The following is a 22298-nucleotide window of genomic DNA, read 5'->3' as shown; positions in this document are numbered from 1 at the left end:
GCAAGATTCCAAGCCGACCCTAAGGAAGCTCACCTTAAGGCCGTAAAATGAATCTTGAGATATTTAGTTTATACTCCTAAGTTTGGGCTTTGGTATCCTAGGGGATCCACATTTGATTTGATTGGTTATTTGGATGCCGATTGGGCAGGGTGTAAAATTAATAGAAAGAGCACATCGGGGACTTGCCAGTTCTTGGGAAGATCCTTGGTGTCTTGGGCTTCAAAGAAGCAAAATTCTGTAGCTCTTTCTACCGCCGAAGCCGAGTACATTGCCGCAGGCCATTGTTGTGCGCAACTACTTTGGATGAGGCAAACCCTTAGGGACTACGGTTACAAATTAACCAAAGTTCCTCTTCTATGTGATAATGAGAGTGCCATCCGCATGGCGGATAATCCCGTTGAGCATAGCCGCACTAAACACATAGCCATTCGGTATCACTTTTTAAGGGATCACCAACAAAAGGGAGATATCGAGATTTCATATATTAACACTAAAGATCAATTAGCCGATATCTTTACCAAGCCTCTTGATGAACAAAATTTTAACAAACTTAGGCATGAGCTAAATATTCTTGATTCTAGGAACTTCTTTTGTTGATTTGCACACATAGCTCATTTATATACCTTTGATCATGTATCTTTCATATGCTATGACTAATATATTTTCTAGTCTATTTCAAACCAAGTCATAGGTGTATTGAAAGGAAATTGGAGTCTTCGGCGAAGACAAAGGCTTCCACTCCGTAACTCATCCTTCGTCGTCACTCCGAGCAACTCTCCATCCTTGGGGGAGAGATCACTCTTCTACTTTGGTATATTCTTCACTCACTTATTTATGACCAAAGGGGGAGAAAGTAATTCAAAGGGCTCTAATGACTCCGTTTTTGGCGATTCATGCCAAAGGGGGAGAAAGTATTAGCCCAAAGCAAAAGGACCGCACCACCACCTAATTTTAAACATGTTTTCAATTGGAAATTTCAAATTAGTACCCTATTGTGTTCAAAAGGGGGAGAAAGTAGTATTTCAAAATTGATATCTCAAAACCCTCTTAAACACCAAGAGGAGGATTTCATTTAGGGGGAGTTTTGTTTAAGTCAAAAGAAAAAACATTTGAAACAAGGGGAGAATTTCAAATCTTGAAAATGCTTCTCGAAATCTTATTCATTTACCTTTGACTATTTGCAAAAGAATTTTGAAAAGGATTTACAAAAGAATTTGCAAAAACAAAACTTGTGGTGCAAGCGTGGTCCAAAATATTAAAAAATAAAGAAACAGTCCATGCATATCTAGTAAGTAATATTTATTGGCTCAATTCTAAGTAACCTTTGCACTTACATTATGCAAGCTAGTTCAAATTACGCACTTCTATATTTGCTTTGGTTTGTGTTGGCATCAATCACCAAAAAGGGGGAGATTGAAAGGGAATTAGGCTTACACCTAGTTCCTAAATAATTTTGGTGGTTGAATTGGCCAACACAAATAATTGGACTAACTAGCTTGCTCTAGTGTATAAGTTATACAAGTGCCAAAGGTTCACACTTAGCCAATAAAAAGATCAAGTATTGGGTTCGACAAAAGAGCAAAGGGACAACCGAAGGCACCTCTGGTCTGGCGCACCGGACTGTCCGGTGCACCACCGGACTATGTCCGGTGCACCAGAGGACTCCAACTCAAACTCGTCACCTTCGTGAAAATCCGGAGGCGCTCCGCTATAATTCACCGGACTGTCCGGTATACACCGGACAGTGTCCGGTGCTCCAAGGAACGGCGCCTCAGGAACTCGCCAGCTTCGGGAATTCACAAAGGCTAGTCCGCTATAATTCACCGGACATGTCCGGTGTGCACCGGACTGTCCGGTGTGACAACGGAGCAACGGATATTTCGACGCCAACGGCTACCTGCAGCGCATTGAATGCGCGCCAGCGCGCGCAGAAGTCAGGCACGCCCATACTGGCGCACCAGACACTCTACAGTACATGTCCGGTGCGCCACCGGACATCCAGGCGGGCCCAGAAGACAGAGCTCCAACGGTCGGAACCCAACGGCTTTGGTGACGTGGCTGGCGCATCGGACATGTCCGGTGTGCACCGGACTGTCCGGTGCACCATACGACAGTCAGCCCCACCAAACGGCTAGTTTGGTGGTTGGGGCTATAAATACCCCCAACCACCCATCATTCATAGCATCCAAGTTTTCACACTTCCAACCACTTACAAGAGTTAGGCATTCAATTCTAGACACACTCAAGAGATCAAATCCTCTCCCAAATTCCACACAAAGCTTTAGTGACTAGTGAGAGAGATTTGCTTGTGTTCTTTCGAGCTCTTGCGCTTGGATTGCTTTCTTCTTTCTTGATTCTTTCTTACAATCAAACTCACTTGTAATTAAGGCAAGAGACACCAATCTTGTGGTGGTCCTTGTAGGAACTTTGTGTTCCAAGTGATTGAGAAGAGAAAGCTCACTCGGTCCGAGGGACCGTTTGAGAGAGGGAAAGGGTTGAAAGAGACCCGGTCTTTGTGATCACCTCAACGGGGAGTAGGTTTGCGAGAACCGAACCTCGGTAAAACAAATCCGTGTGTCACACTCTTTATTCGTTTGCGATTTGTTTTGCACCCTCTCTCGCGGACTTGATTATATCTCTAACACTAACCCGGCTTGTAGTTGTGATTATTTTTGAGAATTTCAGTTTCGCCCTATTCACCCCCCCCCCCTCTAGGCGACTTTCAGCTTTTCGCCGGTGACCATCTCCCTCTTGGCGTGTTCTCCCGACATCACTTCGAGTTGTTAGACTCTAATGAAGCACCAGGCTCTAATACCAATTGAAAGTCGCCTAGAGTGGGGGTGAATAGGCAAAACCTCTAATTTACAAACTTTAAACATGCACTATTCTCGAGGTTAGTGTTAGACATAATTCGGAGTGCGGAAGATAGTTCTCCTTGCTGAGAGTTGCTCAATCAATGCGAATAACGTTGGGAGCCAACTCAAAATAATATGAGCAAGGGAACTTTTAGAGAGAGGAAGGGAGGGGGAACAAATCAAGTGAAGATCAACACAAATGAACACGATGATTTGTTTACCGAGGTTCAGTTGAGGAGGCCACAAAGGCCAGGTCGATTCCAACCCTTTCCCTCTCTCAATCGGTCACACAGACCGGTCGCTTCTCCTTAATCACTTGGGTCACTAAGACCTCGTAAGGATCACCACACACTTAGGTGTCTCTTGCTAGCTTTACAAAGCACTTGGAAGAATAAGAATGAGAAGGAGCAAGCAATCCAAGCAACAAGAGCAACAAAAGAACATAAAACACCCTCTCTCAAGTCACTAAGCAATTGAGTTGATTTGGAGGTTTGGAGAGGATTTGATCCGTTGATTGTCTTGGAATGTAGTCTTTTGCTCTTGTATTGAATGTTGAGTTCAGAAAACTTAAATAGCTTGAATGGAGGTGGTTGGGGGTATTTATAGCCACAACCACTATTCTAGTTGTTGCTGTTGATGGCACACCGGACAGTCCGGCGGTGCACCGGACATGGCACTGTTCACTGTCCGGTGCTGCCATGTCAGCAGATCGTTGGGGTTTGGAGCGGTTGACCGGTGAAGTCTTTTGTCCTCTTGCTGCACCGGACAGTCTGGTGGCACACCGGACATGTCCGGTGCGTTCTGACATCGCAGCTCTGACTTTTGATTTTTGCACTGTGCACCTTTTTACTGTTCACGCAGTCGACCATTGGCGCATTTGACCGTTGCTCCGGTGGCTCACCGGACATGTCCGGTGCATTATAGCGGAGTGGCTCCCTAAGAAACCTGAGAGTGGCCAGTCGGGAGGTGCTCGGCCTAGGCACCGGACAGTGTCCGGTGCGCCACTGGCTGCACCATTGCTAGTCTTTGCTCCAAACTTGGTTGAATCATCAACTTAATTTCTTTCTTGGTTTATGGTGAACCTTATGCACCTGATATAAATGACAACTAGGCAAACTAATTAATCCATATGGTTTGTGATGGATGTCAACCACCAAAATCGATTATAGGAAATGTTTTTAGACCCATTTCCCTTTCACCTACTAGTTGGTCAGATAGAACATATTGAACGGCTAGGTGGTATTTATTACCACTTATGGCGGGAAAATATTATAATGATGACTACGGTGGGTGAGATAGTTTACTCACTTTGGTTTGTGAAACCAACTAAGCCTATAGTAGGCTCACTTCAGTATGACCATAAGATGTTGCAGTACAACATCGATAAGGTCAAGTGGAAAAGATCCAAATGTAGAGTACTTGATCACAATAAGAGTCTCATCAAGGACCCTATTAAGGGTGCTATTCCAGAGTGCCTAATTATGTGAAAAAAAGTTTTGCACCCTAAATTCTAATCCTATACTAGCATGAAAATTCTAGGGATGTAAAAGATTGAAGTGAATTGCTCAAATCTAAATGTATATAGTAAAGAAAAGATTAGAAGACTCATCAATATTTATCTAAGGTTTTAGAGAGTCGGTACTCCCCACTAATCCTCGCTAGAGCACCCGTGTAGGAGTGTCTCTCCCCATTGGCCTGCATAAGGGCCAAGTGTTCTCTATGAGCCAGGTCATCATTGTTCATACACAATGAACTACTCACAACCATGTATAAGCTATACTTGGGTCACACACAGGTTCTCCGTATGATCACCACAATCTCAATCACCGCTTAGTCGTCTAGGTGTTGCCAACCACCAGGCACTAAATCTCACTTGACCTTACTAAGTCTAATGAGTATGATGATGAGTGCACACAAGGTACTCTTAATGCACTAATAAGGTTTCTAATTACATGATTATCAATTCTTTAGTTTATCACTCTCAAGTGCTTGCTTCAACGATTGAAATAGGGAAGAGATCTCAATAGACTGAGTCAGGGGGTACAAATATCCTCAAGGGATGAAAGTAGCTGTTACACCCCCACCCTGCATAGTCGAGGTAGCGGGTGTGTTTGGTGATCACAAACTCACTACACCTGACATGTCGATGCCTTTCCAATATCTAGTTTTAGAAACTAGTCGTTATTGTATGTGGTACTCGATGCTCACACTGGTGTTTCACCGGACACGTCCAATGAATACAACCTCGAGTGCGTCGTCACAGACCTCTCTATGTAACTTATCCGGTGGCACATCAGACACGTCTAATAAGTACTTAGCCTCTTAGATACAGTTAACATGCTCTATAGGTAGGGATGGATCTGGACACTTGTTTGAATGTTAAATTGTCTTTTTTCTTTGATTGCAGACAAATAGGATATATAATTTGCTACATAAATTTATATTCTTGGTTTTAGCATTTAGCTTATTAGAATTCATAAAAAGTAAGCCTCAAATTAGTTTTATATCTTTTTAAATAATTGATATAAAATTTAGATACTAATTTGGATTCAGATGTTTTTCACCTTTTTCGATGTTGGGGAAATCACGCACAAAAAATTATACAAAATTTTATTCTTAACTTTTATAATATTCTTAACAACATAACTACAAATTAGCACCAAATTATATACATATCTATGTTAAAATATTAAATTTATCATATAATTTAATGTTTAGAATCCATCCCTATCCCTAAGTACCATGTCTCATGCCATATCCAGTGGTACACCGAACATGCCCTATAAGTGCAAATATCTTTAGGACACTTCTACAAGCTCTTTGAGTGCCATGTCAGATGCACACTAGACATGTCAATGTTACTCTTAAACACAATAGAGTACTTTATTGTCCAGTGCTACTACAGCAGTATTAACTCAATCACTTCAAACACTTTTCAATTTGGATTTTGTTTCGAACTATTTGTAGGCTCTCTTAGTTTTCACAAGTGTACGCTATCACACCTAACTAGACTTGACTAGGTCAAACTACTAGTTTCATGCCCCATTATAGCACGACTAAAGAAAAATAAAGATCATATCACTATGCAAAATGTCCGATAACTATACCGACACCTATAACTAGTTGATACTTAACCTTCTCGACCATCTTTTAAAAATTGATAATTCATTTCCATCAATAAAAGCATAAATTCATATATTGAATTCCATCAATATACTTCACATATAAGGGCATGAATACAAATCATCTTTCATTAATATGACCTAACTTATCATGTTTATGCAAAATAAAAGTTAGTCATAATAATTTTATATTATCATTAGTCATCAAAACCAAACTAAGATATTTATTATATATGTTATTTTATGAGTTGTTGTCTACAATGATTATATAATCATATTCTATACATGTATAATAATTTTTGGTCTACTAAAACTAACAATAAGGAAATAGATATATGGAATCTTTAAGATCTAATAGATATACGAATGTCAATCCAAATTTGGGGCATTCATTTTGCATCCATAACGATAAAATCTACATTCGTATCTAAATTCGAATTAAAATATGATAAATAATGTTATGTCTATTGGATTCCATGCCTATCCGAATCGATCCCTAATGTGATACCGCTGCACATACGCTACACTCCACCGATCGAATAGCCGAAATGGCATCCAAACAAGATAGATACTGGCAACCATTCGGTAGGACGTGTGCCTTTTCATTGTGCAGTACTATGGTTCCACCAACACATGTAACATCATAAAGTCAGGTGACAAAGCAACAAGTCACAAGGCGTGATCCTCTTAGAAAAATGGTGTCTTGTTTAGTACTTCGCAAATTGAGCGACAAGATCTGAATACTGTTCAGACACGAAAGATTTCACTTTCAATGTTTTCTTGCCATCCTGGCCAGGAGAGTATGCTTTGATGCCAATAACTGCAGGCAAAGCTGGAAAAGATAGAAGTATTTGATTAAAAATGTAGTTGTTCTACTTTATTATACACACAATAAGAGCGTCTACAGCAGTCTATCAATAGTTTAACCAAAAGCACTGTTTTGTACTGTAGATTGTATTGTTCGCAGAGTGAAGTTTAAATATGGGTATAGCGATGCATAAACTGATAGAGATAGTCTAAACATAGGGGTCTTGCATGGGGGCAACTAGGTGAAGCGCGTAACAGAACTTTGAATAGTGTTATGCCATTATGTCTATATTAAGTGCCCAGCTGGGATCTTATTGTTTGTTTCCACCACTGCTTTTTTACTACCAGTACAGAGAAGGTTTCAATTTATTGAGTATCAAAAGGTCTAGATGCAAAAAATCTACTAGCTGTACTAAAATGACAGACAAATGGCATTTTCAAGTTGATATGATGAATTTGTTGTAATATATTTAACATTAAACTCTGATACAAGTCTTGGTCATAAAAAAAGGTCTGCATCGCTAACACATGTGCTAGATCAGTGTACTTACTGTCCTGTATCGGCCCATATAGTAATCTTTCACCAAGCCAATACTCCAAAGGCCTCGAGCGTATTCTTGAGCTTCTTCTCACTCCAGACTGCCGCGCAAGGTCAACATCTAAGGATAAAAGTCAATGAGAATAGAAACGTAGGCCATCAGTATCCTTCTGAAAACAGCTGTGCTTTAAAAGTACAGAATGTCCAGAAGTAAAACCTCCAAGGATTTTTCTTTGATTCAATTTTTTGGTCTTGTTTCTCCTTTGAGCTCCCTTTTGCCCCTTGGCGCTACTCATAACTGTCGGTTGCTGAAAAGGTCCGAGGAAGCATATGAATGTCGAGCTTCAGAGTAAAACACGCATTCTTAAAAAGGTGCATGGAATATCTATGTCTGTTGGCTCCTGCGCTTTAGTCAGTGCATGTAACTCTAATAAAAAAATAGGGCCCCACACAAGTCTTCGTCTGGCCACATCTACAAAGTTCGATGTGACTACACATCCCTCTGCGCCATGAATAACACATGATTATCATGGTAAAGAGAAAAAAAAATCCTACCTTTTTTGGCCACTCCCAGAATATTACTTCTATAGAAGATTTTAAGACAAGAATTTCAGTACAGAAACTAAAAGGAAGTCTACCTCCATGTTCACGTCAACATTATGAGGTTCATTCTCCGGTTCGAAATTTGCTTGGGATATTTCCAGTGCATGGCTAGATTCATCTGTAAAGAAAATACATTCAACACCCCAGACAAAAAAAAATATAAGCCATTATACATAATCAAGCGTTTTAACAAAACTAAGTAGATACGAGAATAATCGAATACAAAGGTATGTCACCAAGAATGGAAAAAAAAAAACAGCAAGGCCCAAGTTGGCCAGGTGATGATGACCTCCAGTTCTATGTACGCAATTTCCCCCTTAAAAATCTAAGGGCAAAGAAAATCTCGCTAGTAAGGGTCGATTTGGTGACCAGGAAAATGGAGGGGACCTGTGGGGTACGAATACCCTTGCTATTTTATAGTATTCGTACCCCACGGATCCCCTCCATTTCTCTGGTCACCAAACCAACCCTAAAGGAGTGGTGTGATGGTGTCTCCCTTGAAAGCAGCGGAATCCTAGCCAAAAGTAGGTAAGAGATCAGAAGCAAACTGTTGGACAGGGATAGTCGCCTATGATTACTGTGTATTGATAGGACCCCAAGGGTCAACATATATAGACAGACAGGAGGGGAGGAAACCCTAGGGCTACCGCCTACAGGAGGGTGGCGGCAGGATAGGGGGAAAAACCTCCCAGCAGAGGTGGTGTAGCACCTAAGGGCCGGGCCTGTACATACGCAGATGACAGCCTAGCCCCACACACACACAAGGTCTATACAAATATTCTAACACAAACATCCAACCACCTTTGTATTCTTGATAGCAAGGATGTTAAGCATAGAATCCAAAACATGCTCTAAAAATGTTGTCCTTGTATAAGATTTAATCAAATGGTACATGGAAGAAATGGAACATATAAATGATTGATCAAGCACAACAAAAGCATAATTCTGCTTATTTAAAGACCCACGAACATCTCTAATGCAGCCATGCAGGTATCAGCTTAGCTAAGAACAATCCACAGTAATAGCCAAATAATAAATGAATGGTGGTATTACAAGAATCCTCGTGGTGCACATGCATTAGAAACCACCCCTTCTTGTTCCAGATGCAAGTCATTTAGCACTTTGACTTGCAATTTCTGTATAGCTATATAATATTAAACAAAGAAAGTTATATACTATGAAAGTAATTTCTATGATAAATCTAGTAAGACTATCTCCAATGGTTCCTATAAACCGTCCCCTACCCTATATTTAGAGAAGATTTCTCCTCAATACGCGCTAGTGGTGTCCTCTAAAGCGTCCTCTAAATATAAAACGCTCCTTCATCCTCTATATATAGAGACTCTCTCTCCTCTCATCTATTCATTTCTATACCTTAAACAACAGATTAAGCAAAACTAAAATATGTAAAGACATTTGAGGATATGATAAATACGTTATACGTACATACAAAAATGTAGAGTAAAATATGTCCCTAATATGAGTATTTAGAATATAGATGATGAAAAAACTCGGTCGGGGAGGGAAAGACTGCCCTCCCAATATTATATTAAGAGACCAAAACATGGTCCGGTCCGAGAAAATCTCCGAACCCTAGCCCCCCATCACTAGCGGGTCGTCGCCGCCCACTCTGCAACGGCCCAGCCGAAGGGTGGCGCACAAGACGTAACCCAAGAGCGGGCGGGGCACAACGAAGAAATTTTTTTAACCAAGCCTAAAATTCGCACCCGAGGGAGATCGAACCCAGGATTTAGAGGTGCTACTCGAAAGCCTTAACCATTACGCTAGAGGCCCTTTCGCAATATAGATGGTGAGATATAGAGAACGTTGCTAGAGAGGAATGCGATATAGAGGAGGATATCTTTTAGAGTAGACTATAAAGGAGAGATATAGAGGATATGGTTGGAGATAATCTAACATCGGCCATTAGTGGTTGATCTATGTAACTTTCATATAATATTGATATTGATGAGCCGCGTTAAAGAGGTACAAACTAGAATCCTACGACACCTATACATGGAATCGGAGGGAGTAACAAAATATAAATATAAATATAAAGTGAAATGAGAAGAAGTAATACCAGACACTTTTTTTACCCTCTTTGCCTGTTGCTTCCTTTTCCCTTCTTGAGCTGCTTGTTGCTTCTGTTCGATCGGGGACAGTGCATTGCACAGAACAGGTGTCGATTTCTGAAATTCCAAAAAAGACAAGTATGGAATTTCTGAAACTTACCATTTATTTTTATAAGGCGTTTTAGTATTTGGGAAGTCTTTCAAGGTATACTTTGACAATTAATTTCTGTTACAATATGTTACCAATTACCACAAACCAATGTCTTACCAAAAGGCATGTAAAACAAGATCTGTTGATGCATCTGCTGTGATCTAAACAAACATATACTTTGAGCAATTAATGGAGAAAATGTGCTTTGGAAATCCTAATACGCCCTACATTTCAAAATGGAGGGAGTATTACACAACGAAAAGTGTGGTGAAGATGTGCACACAGGATAAAATAACTACATCTCTGAGTCTCTGACAGTTGCTGTTTCACATATGCTCATGTGAATAGAAGTATGTAAAGGATGGCATCAAATGTTGAGATTAGTTGTGAGTTGTGACTATATTTAGGTACCACTAAGTGAACCAGATGTGCTAACTCATCCCTCAGTAATGAGCATTGCTACTCAAGTGCTCGCCAATTTTAGTGGTTTGAATTTATTAACAACTATATTGGGATTTCTCCCTTATCAATTCTTTCCTAGACATGCTACCAGGACAAGTCCAGAAAGCTATACTGGATTCCTTGTCTAACTTTGCTATTGGGCTGTGAGAGCAAATATTTCCTTGCCACTGAGGATAGCTAATTTAGTTTCCCGCGCCATCAAGGATACTCATAATACATGATGAAGTGATATTTTATCTATAAAAAAAAAGGGCGTACCCAGTGCCGTAGGCTTCCCGCACTGTGCGGGGTCTGGGGAAGGGTATCTTTAAGCGCCAAGCCTTACCCGCATAATATGCAGAGGCTGGGGCTCGAACCCGGGACCTTCCGGTTACAGACGGTAGGCTCTACCGCTGCACCAGGCCCGCCCTTCATATTTTATCTATATAACTGTAAAAATAAAAGCTCATGACTAGGTTATTTACAGCACCAGTGATTGGAAGGCAACAGTATCTACGGTATATAAGAATCTACCTTAGTGCTTCCACCATGCATCTGAGGCCGATATAGTGGATCAATATCTTCCAGAGGCATCTCCAACGACTGGCTTGACTTGTCTGTGGAGAAAAATATATGCTACAAACCTCAACAAAAACATGCTACTTTGGCACTCATTGCCAGAATACCAAGCAAAGATTTTATGTTCCTATGAACTGCTATACATTGAAGTACTTGGATTTGTCAGTGAAAAATAAATTAATGTCATAGCTACACAAAAAAACTACTATGTAATTACAGTTCTACTAATGCTGTTTACATAAATACAAAATGAATGTGCAAAAGAGCAATGTTTTCCCTATTCGATGAATAGGGAGTCAGACAGATATCACAACATTGCATGGGTAGGTTTTTGGCGAGTTGTTTGATTTCCCTTGTATGTATTGCCCCCATCCTGTTATTATCTGAATAGCTGATCAACTCTCTAGCTGGACAGTGAACCATTTGTCTCGGACAGGTTAGAGAGTTTTGGTTCAATCTGTACTCACCTATGTTATATTCAGCCATGGCTATGGATCTTCCACGGTGAGCCATTAAGGTTATTGATAAGATACAAAGTGTCTTTCTTTGGAAAGAAAGGACACAAAAATGGACATTGTCTTGTAGCTTGGTATTCCAAATCTTCAAAACTTGGGTTGGGCACTTCAAATGAGGTCGCTTTGCTATGGTTACAGAAACAGAGCTCAACCGACCATGGACAATCTTTCTCATATCACCTTCATCAATCTTTCCATGTTTTCTTTCTCCACATATAGATGGATCCATGGACAGAAAATAGCTGACCTGCAACCCATGTCTTTGCACTTGTGTCTAAACATAGAGCCAACAAGAGAACAGTTCTAGATGCTTTAACAGACAAAAAAATGGCCCTCTGACATTCAGGGAGCGCTAACTGCTAGTGTTGTTGCCAGATACCTTGATTCATGAGATCTTGCCTACGTTTATGTGGTGCTGCAGCCAGTGGTGGATGATTCTTTTGTATTTGGCAAATCTCTAATTCTGGACGATATTTAGCAAATTTCCATTACAAAAGCCTCTTCCAGGGATCTGTTATCTTAGGCCTGTTTATGAAGGCCTCTTCCCTGGATATGTCATATTTAGGACATGGGAACGAAGCTGGAAATCATGGGCACCAGACAAATGTCATTTCTCATGTGGTTAGTTAAGCATAATAAATGTCAGACTGCTGATTGCCTTAACCAACATGGTCTACCATACGATGCTGTCGGAGGAAGAGTGGTCATGGGGGTGGGGTAGCCAAATGGATGCTCCTTGGCCCTCTCTACAATCTGTCAACCGACCACATCTCCACATGGCCCGGCCTAGTCCCGAGTGGACCTTCACCGTGTCTGCCTCTGTCCCAATCGGCTCATCTGACGATGTCCGATCCGGGTATCATCTTGGCCCACTTCCCTCTACGTTTCATCCTGGAACCTGTGGCCTGGTGGGTGGAATCAGCAATCACTTGCTAGCTCGTTCAACACAATGATCCTGACTCCTCTGCTGTCAACCACTGGGTTGTTGATTCTGATGCCTCCTATAACACCAGTCCTGATGTATATTTTCTTCTTCACAGCCACCTCTCCCATCTCATCCTTCATCTATCGTTATAGGCAACAGAAACATTTTCATGGTCATCTATGTAGGTGATTTGGTTCTTGCCAGACCTTTCCATCTTCGCAATGTTCTTGTTGTCCCCCATATCATTCAAAATCTTTTATTTGTTTGTCAGTTTACCACCGTTAACTCTTAATCTATTGAGTTTGATCCTTTTGGCTTGTCCGTTAAGGACCTCACTACCCATAGCCTTCTCGCACGTTGTGATAGCTTTAGGCCCCTGTACACCATGCGGTCGCATGCGTCGACTTCCCCACCTACTACTTCTGCTCCATCATCGCCTTCGTCCTCACTGCAGCTACACGCGCTACCTACTTCCACTACATCCAGCACTTGGCATCATCGACTCGGTCATCCTAGCCCTGACGTGTTGTCCAAGTTGTGTAGTAGTTCGGTCATCTCTTGTACTAGGGCCACCTCTGATCATCTATGACACGCCTGTCAGCTAGGTCGCCATGTTCGACTTTCTTTCCCTAGCTCCTCCTCTTAGGCTATGCAGAATTTTTATCTTATACACTAATTTGTGGACCTCTTGTTACTAGTGTCTCAGGTTATAAATATTATATGGTGGTTCTTGATGATTGCTCTCATTATTCGTTAACTTTTTCCTTGCATTTGAAGTCCTACACATTTGTCTGTACTTCTTCGCTTGGATTTCCACTTAGTTTGCTCGCACCATTAAGATTGCCCAATGTGCTAATGGTCGTGAGTTTGATAACTCTTCACAGTCATTCTTCTCCTATGGTGTACAGCTCCAAATGTCCTGCCCCCTACACTTCTCATAATGGCAAGGCTGAATGCATGATTCGCACTACTAACAACATCATGCGCTCCTTGCTATTTCAGGCATTTGTTCCTGTTTGCTACTAGGCTGAAAGCCTCCACACAGTCACTTGTCTCAATCATCTTCCTGCTAAGGCGATTCGAGCCCCCACACCCCACTTCGCTCTTTTTGGCACCACTTCATTCTATGACCATCTTCGCGTCTTTGGGTGTATGTGCTACCCCAACCTTTCTGTCACTGCTCTCCATAAGCTTGCCCTCGCTAGGAATGAAAACGGTTGCTTATTCGGATATCAATTTTTTATTTCTTTTTTTCTTTGATTGTGAATAAATAGGATATATACAATCTATTATACAAATTCGTATTCTTGTTTTTAGCATAGAGCTTGTAAAGATTCATAGAAGGTAAACCCAAAATTTATCATATATCTTCTCAAATGATAGATATAAAATTCGAATACATATTCGGATATTTTTCACCTTTTTGTTGTACAGAACAAATAATACATAAAACATTTATGTAAAATTTTATTCTTATTCATAATAATGTGTTTGATACCATAATAAAAGATCAGCATCAAATTTCATACATATCTGTTTTGAAATGTTAAATTTGTCCTAACAATTCAGATATCCACTTTCATCCCTACCCCTCGCTCCACCCGATGTATTCCTCGATTACTCCCCTGATCACAAAGGATACTAGTGTCTTGACCTCACCACTCGTCTCTTGATCTCTCATCACGTCGTCTTTGTCGAGACAGATTTCCCCTTCTCAACCCCCTCCCAGTCCACCACCGACTCTCTTATCAAGTTGTACTTATTTCTTGATCCTGGCCCATGGCTCCCTTTGGTCAACCATCCTTTGTTTTTCCACCTACAGGTTCATCGACGTTGCTCCCGTCGCAGCACTAGTGCCCCCACGACACCTATTCGAGTGGACTCCCTCCAGGCTTACCCTACCACACCCTAGTTGGACAATGTGCCCCGTCAGGCTCCGTACCGCTGGCAACCCCGGTGGCCCAGCTTCATCCCCGACTTCTCTGACCTCGCCCACGCCGATACCAACCCCTCCCCACTATGCCAATCCTATGCATGCTTATCAGCGACGTGCATGGGTGGGTGCACCACCCAGCTCTCGGACAAAGCCAGCGGTGTATCATCCCCCCTTTTCACCGCAACCCTCGGCACGTCCACCCGACGATGACTCAACAACCCGCTGGAGTTCTTTGCCCTGTCGATCGTCTTATCCTCTTCGCGACCTCCTTCTCCGACAATCTCCCTTGTGTCGTCTTCCGTTCATAGCGCCCTCACCGATCCAAACTGGCGTCGCGCTATAGAGAAAGAGTACTAGACCTTGCCAATCAAACTTGGGATTTGGTGCCATGTGCCCCAGGCAACAATGTGGTGACTAGCAAGTGGGTCTGGACACATAAGTGGAACGTGGATGGTTCTCTAGACGGGTAAAAGGTCCGCTACGTTCTCCAAGGCTTCACTTAGTGTATTGGGATTAACTACGATGAGATGTTCAATCCAGTGGTGAAGCTTGCTACTTTCTGTGTCGTTCTCTCACTGGCCCTCTCTCGTTCTTAGTCGATTCGTCAGCTGGACATCAAGAATCTCTTCCTCCATGGGACTCTTACAGAGTCTGTCTATTGCAGTTAGCCTACCGACTTTGTTGACTCTACTCATCCCGACATAGTCTACAAGCTCAACAAGTCCCTCTATAGTCTGAAGCAGGCCCCCACGCTTGGTATAGTCCATTGCTCTCCCTAGGCATTCCTTAGGCTAAGTCAAACACCTCTTTGTTCATGTACAAGCATGGCAGTGACATTGTGTACCTCCTCCTGTATGTTGATGACATTGTGCTCATTACCTCTTCTTTGAGCGTGCTATATCGGATCATCGCCGCCCTTTAGCACGAGTTCGCAATAAAGGATTTAGATCATCTTCATCATTTTCTAGGGATTGTTGTTGAGCGTCACCTAGATGGCCTATTTCTTAAGCAACGCCAGTACACCCTGGATAAGTGGATATCATGGAGCGCATTGACATGCTGACTACAAGCCAAATGCGACACCGGTGGACACACAGACCAAGGTCTTCGTCAACGGTGCCCCTATCAGCGACCCCACTGCCTACCACAGTCTTGTCGGCGCTCTTCAGTATCTCACCTTCATTCGGCTCGACATCATGTATGTTGTCCAACAGGTCGGTCTTTACATGCATGATCCTCAGGAGCCACACCTAAATACTGTCGACTATGGGCTCCATCTTCGATGTTGCTCCACCCATGAGTCGGTCGTCTACGCCAACGCTGATTAGGCCAAGGTGCCCGAACACCTGTTGGTCTCCCTGGCTATGCAGTGTTACTTGAGGCCAACCTCATATCTTGGACCTTCAAGCGTCAGCCCATGGTCTCCCGCTCCAGTGCTAAGCTGAGTATCGGGCTGTTGCTAATGGGGTGGCTGAGGCGACTTGGTTGCACCAGCTCTGACAAGAGCTTCACACCCCCCTCATAAGGAGCACGCTAGTCTATTGCAACAACGTCAGCTCCATCTACATCTTCGTCAACCCTGCACAGCACCAACGTATGAAGCATGTTGATAACTTCACTTCGTCCGTGAGAGCATTGCTGTCAGGGAAGTCCGCGTTCATCACGTCTAGACGAGCTCACAAATTGCTGACATCTTCACTAAGGGTCTTCCCTCTTCGCTGTTCTCAGAGTTTCGGTCCATTCTCAACGGCTGTTGTAGCAAGACTTTCAACTACGGAGGTGTTATGGGCATAGAGCACAGTCCATGTAACTCTGACATATGTAATACTCAGCTCACTCAACAGATTAGGGTTTTATTTCCTCTAACAATTCTAAACTTTAGAAAATAACCAATCTAGTGCTTGCCCTTGATTTGCTCAAATGGGTTATTAAAGCAATTGACAAAAGAATGCGGGGTTTTCTCTGGAAAGGGCAAGAGCAAGCAAATGGAGGCAATTGTATGGTATCTTGGCAGAAGGTGCAGCGGTCGTACCAATACGGTGGTCTTGGTATCCACGGTCTGGAAAGGATGGGGTGGGCTCTGCGCTTACGGTGGCTCTGGTTCATGAAAACGAACACCTCAAAACCTTGGATTGGTCTCCCTATTCAAATCCCTACACAAGCAGCAGCCTTGTTCAAAATGGTAGTTGAAGTCACCATTGGCAATGGTGAGGATGCTCTTTTTTGGATGTACAAATGGTTGCAGGGCAGATGTGTGGTTGATTTAGCCCCCGAGCTTTACGTTCAATACCCAAGAGAGTAGCTAAAAGGCATGCAGTGAGTCAGGCTCTTTCCAATAGATGTTGGGTCTCAGATATCAAGGGGGCCTTAACAGTCCATGTGTTGATTGGTTACCTCCATATTTGGGTTCTGGTGGAGGGTACTGTCCTTCAACCTGACACACCGGATAAGCATGTTTGGAGGCTCTCTTCTACTAGGTGCTACAGCAGCAAATCAGCCTAAACGCAATGTTCGTTGGCACCATCAAATTCTCCCCTTGGAAGCGGATTTGGAAGACTTGGGCCCCAGCGAACTGCAAGTTTTTTATCTGGCTAGCCATCAATAACCGTTGTTGGACTTCCACTCGCTTGGCCAAGCGTGGTTTGCCCCATCAGCTGGCATGCCCCTTCTGCGACCAAGCAGCGGAGACGATCAATCATTTGCTCTCCTCCTGTGGATTGGCCAGGGAGGTATGGACTTTAGTGTTGCGTGGGCTAGGCCTGGGCGTGTTGCCGCCTGGCCATGTTGTTTGGCTCAAATCATGGTGGGGTCGCGCAGCACACTCCTGCCTAAGGTGGGAAGGAAGGGCTTTAACTCCATGCCTAAGGTGGGAAATAAGGGCTTTAACTCCCTGGTCATCCTAGTTTGCTGGGAGTTATGGAAACATAGAAATGCTTGCGTCTTTGAAAAATCAGGCTGGATGCTCTAGTTGTGTTCCAGTCAATAGTGGCTGAAGTGCACTTATAGTGTTTGGCTGGGGCAAAAGCCCTCTAGGAGTTAGTCGCTAGGATCGGCTCCTAGGGGTCTTAGGGATCGTAGTCGTGTGTCTTTGCCTGGTCTGTAGGTGTGTGAATCTGATGTACTGTTTAACCCTGGGGGATCCTAATCTCCCAGGTGTATATTTTTCTCTTAATGAAATGACGCGCAGTTCTCCTGCGCGGTTCGATAAAAAAAATAATCCCTCCACAGAAAAGATGCAGTTCTAGAATAATGCTAAGTCAAATGATCTAAAATTTGACCAAACGTCCAAACCTATATAAAAATATACTAAATAAATACCATTAGATTCCTATGAAATATATTTTTATGGTATACCTATTTGCAGTCGTACAAGTTGATATTGTTTTCTACACCCTCTATTCCAAATTACAAGATGTTTTTGCTTTTTTGGATACATTACTTTTACTATGTATCTAGACCTAGGATATATCTAAGTGCATAGCAAAATTTATGTATCTAAAAAGGCCATAACATCTTAAAATTTAGATGGAGGGAGTAATCAAACTTATGATAATAGAACTGCATTCTTTTTGGGACGTGGTAGTAATAGTGCAAAGTTTTAGCATAATGGTTGTGGTTTGAATGACCAAAAACTGTAATAAATATGTTGTCTTTTCCTAAGTCCTGGGGGAATTTGTTTAGCTGACACTTCCATAGAAAACAAGTACCTTGTAGAACACCACCCTGTTTGACCACTTCCTGTGCCACAAAACAGGAACCTGATCTCAGGATACACTCAGTAATCTATATTTTATAATAATAATTTGTACAGGCACTTACTAGATGTTGAATGCTATCCTCAGCTGCATGTGAAGTCCTATAGATATCATCTGGAGCCGCATGCCTACCTGGTTCACTGACCAATTCTTCTGTCAAGCTGCCCTCCAAATCATGAGAAGAAACTTCTGTTTGATAAGTAGACCCGCCAGTAGTTGGATATTCTATGTGTACATCATCTTCCTGCAGTGCAAAGTAAATAGAGATATATGCCATAGCCAATGGATTAGAAGTTCAGTAATGAATAATTAAATGGTTAAAAACGACTTTAGTAACAAGCATCTCCACAGAAATATTGCTCTTGCTACATGCCTCGTGTTCATTGGCAACTTCTGTGTTTTTGCACAAACCAAGTGAGGAGCCTCTGGTTTGCCTTTCGTATGCATGATCAGGCAAGTTTGGTTCAGGATCAAGAGCGTGGTCTGCTGCTCTGGCACACAGATTTGGGGTCCTCCTGTCAATTTCACTTCCAGTAGAGTTCTCATTGGTCATCAGAACCTCGGAAGAATCATGCACTAATGATGGTTCACCCATCACAATATCTGGTGACCCTTCAGATTCATCATCTGTGCATTTAGCATTTGCTGCACCTCCAGGAAATAAATGTTTCTCCAACTCTGAAATTCGATCTTGGCGAGTCTGAGGCAAATGACTTTCTGGAGGGCGAACCTTCATTGAACCTTTTTGTTCAGTATCGCTTCTTAAGGACCTGACTCCAGGAATGGAGTTACAGAGACTAACTCTTCCCTTCCTTATTTCTTTAAGCCCTAAGGTCTTCCGGATAAATGCTTCCTCTTCAGATTCATCCAAATCTTGGATCGAGGTCAGTAAATAAGCCAAATCATCACGGCCATCCTTCTCAGCTAATGAATCTGTAAATATGGAATTTACATTAAGCAAATTTAAAAAGTATAGATAATGGCAAACTAATTTAAACAAATGTTGTTTAACCTTCTTTTCCTGAAACATCTGAAATAGCTTCACCAGATCGTGAAGGAACAGACTGTTCATTTTTGTCAGCAACAGCATGCATAACATCCTGTGAGAACTGAGATCCTGTCATAGTTGCTGTTTGGGAAGCCAGTACCTCAATGGGATCTTGAGTAGTAGCATCCTCAGTTACTTTGAAACTGCGGAATGATTTTCTCCTGTCCATTAACAGGAGTAATCATGGATCAGGTCATATGTCATCATGGATTCTTTTGAGCACATTGCAGGTAGTTTGAGAATGTTAAGTACAGAAAAAAAGCAAGTCTAATGTTTCCACTTTGTCTGCCTCAACCAGTAGCAATAACATGAGGAATAAACCATGTGGGTGCAAATACATCCAAACAGACATGTCGTATGACACAAGCAAACAGAGAATCTAAGAAACCTATGATTTTCTCAGACTATCTTGTAAATAGTCCTCCTTCCTAAGCAATAATACCTAATTGTTCACTCACAGAATATAGAAAGAGATAAGCAGCATACCCACGCAAACCAGGCTGTCTAATGGGTTCGTCTAAAGGATCAAAAATCAATATGCGCTTTTCTGCCTCTCCATTTAGCCGTTTGATCTCATCCTCAGCTTCTGCAATGATGAACCTTTATTAGTGCATTGCTTAATGCAGATCAATGAATCAGTGTAAATGATAAAAGTGACCTTCAAGCCGATCCAAGGCCATGAAGAATGCGACTGGATCCGAAATATTCAATAACTTAGATCGATCCACAACAGGCACCGCTTTGCTGCAAAGAAAACAGCATCAAGACAAGTCAAATTAACAATATTCACAGCTCACACTGCTCCTGGAGTTCTATAGGAAGATAACAGCCTAGCGAACAGCTTGCCTTCCAGTGTCCTTCATAGTGAACCGAGCCCGTTTGCGATCCAGTGCTGCCCTTCTTCCCTGTTGCCCTTTGCTGACATTTGTGGGGGGCATGGCTTTCATTGCATCATCATGGTAGAGAGTCTGGATGTCCCCGTGCTCCTTCAGCACCATTGCAGCCTGCTTAACCAGCTCCTCAGACCCTTTCTACAAGGAATGTTGTGACATTCTGAAGTTAGCACTCAAGCAATCCGAGTAATACAATGTTTATCCTGCTTGGCGTGATGAGGTATTCCTGTATTTCCCTCTAAGAGCATCTCCAACATGTCCTATAAAAATGCCCTATAATTTAAAAATGGGTATATTTTATATGATTTAGGGCACTGTTGGCGCCGATCTTGGTCCCAAACACTGGAACGAACCACCTGGCGGTGCTCTCTACGGAGGCGCGGACGGTCCGCGACCTGGGGCAGGAGCGGCTCCTCCTCTGCACGCTTTCGGACGGTCCGCGCCTGGGGCCGGACGATCCGTGATAGCGCGGAGGGTCTTCTTCTCCGCGAAGAACCCTAAAGCTCGCTCCGGGAGAGATCCTGTCGAGGGGGAGAGTTCCTAGGTGTTGCTCCGGGTCGGCAGGCCACCCGGTGCTCCTCTAATCGGCGTAGAGTCGAAGAGAGATTGTCGTGGAAGACTAAATTAGATCTAAACATAAGGCTAAATTACTGCTACTCCTAGGAATTGGAAGAACGATACAAATAAGGTAAAATTGATAAGTAGATTTGATTGTATCGATTGTGGGGGGTTCAATCGGTCATAGCCCTTCATCTATATAAAGGGGAGGTCTGGACCCGTTATAAGTCGGCCTTCGAGTTAATCCCGCAAGAAATCCAGAATCCTAACTGATTCTGCGCACGCGCGGACGGTCCACGCCGCTACCGCGGACCGTTCGGCCTCAGGGCCGGACCGTCCGCCTGGACATTTTGGTACTCAACAGGTACCAACAAAATATTCCGGTCTAACATTAAAACCCTAAATCTAGATTATAGGGTAGCCCACCAAATCTAGATTATAGAACAGTCCATTACAGTGTAGTATATTTGAGGCACTTGAGAGAGTCTCCTATATTTTTTTGACAAAATTTTATAAAATACGACATTGTTGGAGTAATTTTTACCGTGTAGAGTTCTATATTTCAATTTGAGGCAGCCTTCGTTGGAGATGCTCTAATAGACCTAGAAAGGGGGCAACGACTCAAGCTCTAAATGGAAAAATGAACGCAGAACCCTATACCCCTAGCGACTATCGAGATGGACCTCCTTGTCAGGCAACCCCAAGCACGCGTGGCGGCGATTCGAGCCTGGGTATCATGCCTCAAAGGGCGAGTGCACGTACCCGCGACCGGGCGAGTGCGATGGCCTCGAGGAGCGCACCGCGGACCTTCGAGGGGGTGGGGCCAAGGGTCCGCGGAAGGAGCCGCGCAGGCGAGGTGATGGCGCAGAGAGGGTCGGCGGCGTCCATGCGGTTTCCCGGAGGAGCAGCGCCGCGCGTCGATCACGCATTCACGCGTCACGCCGCCGCGCTGGGATTCGAAGCGACGCCGGAGTGAGTAGAAAGTTGCTCGGGAGCGTGGGTGGGGATTGCCAGATCGGGAGTTCAAAAATTGAAACGGGGCATCAGGACGGGAGAGTGACTCCCGAGTGAGTGACTGTTCCATAGAGGCAGCTCAGACTGTGTTGGACTGTGTTGGTACTTTGGTTCGTGCCCAAACTTTTCACATATTGCCGCCGGCAAAACAACCCCCCTCCATTCAAGTACAGTCGCTAGAGGTGTACATTCTAATAGGTTGGTCCGAAAAAGAAAAAAAACACACGATCCAGATGCAACATGGCTCAAAATAATTTAGCGTCGAGCCGGCTGGGCCCGATATATCGAACCAGACTTGGGTCGAGATCATGGCTCACGGACGAGCAAGGTATGACTCATTTAAGGCAGGCACGAAATGGTCTATATAAAGGTACGAAAAGACACATATATTAATTAAAACTGTATTTCATTCTATATTTTTATGTACTTGATAAATAACGCAAAGTTAGAGATAACGCTAGTTAAATATTTTTTAGATTTAAAATA

General features: G+C 42.9%; 1 protein-coding gene across 1 annotated transcript; it reads right to left on the bottom strand.

The window, feature by feature from the left end:
• Window positions 1–6405: 6405 nt before the first annotated feature.
• Window positions 6406–21998, bottom strand: LOC541778 (CENPCB protein). The gene is made up of 14 exons (XM_008658427.3): window positions 21561–21998; window positions 20194–20378; window positions 20006–20091; window positions 19834–19933; window positions 19312–19508; window positions 18673–19232; window positions 18364–18543; window positions 18252–18282; window positions 11124–11206; window positions 10006–10114; window positions 7961–8043; window positions 7540–7630; window positions 7336–7443; window positions 6406–6809 (listed from the first exon to the last, which is right to left on the bottom strand). Exons 1-14 carry the CDS (start codon window positions 21684–21686, stop codon window positions 6685–6687), a joined length of 2064 nt encoding a protein of 687 aa, XP_008656649.1. The 5' UTR covers window positions 21687–21998; the 3' UTR covers window positions 6406–6684.
• Window positions 21999–22298: the final 300 nt, after the last annotated feature.

The sequence above is a fragment of the Zea mays genome, chromosome 8, assembly GCF_902167145.1.
Source record: "Zea mays cultivar B73 chromosome 8, Zm-B73-REFERENCE-NAM-5.0, whole genome shotgun sequence".
NCBI classification, from domain to species: Eukaryota; Viridiplantae; Streptophyta; class Magnoliopsida; order Poales; family Poaceae; genus Zea; species Zea mays.
The sequence above is the reverse complement of the archived record's forward strand: the minus strand, read 5'-3'. Positions and strand labels throughout refer to the sequence as shown.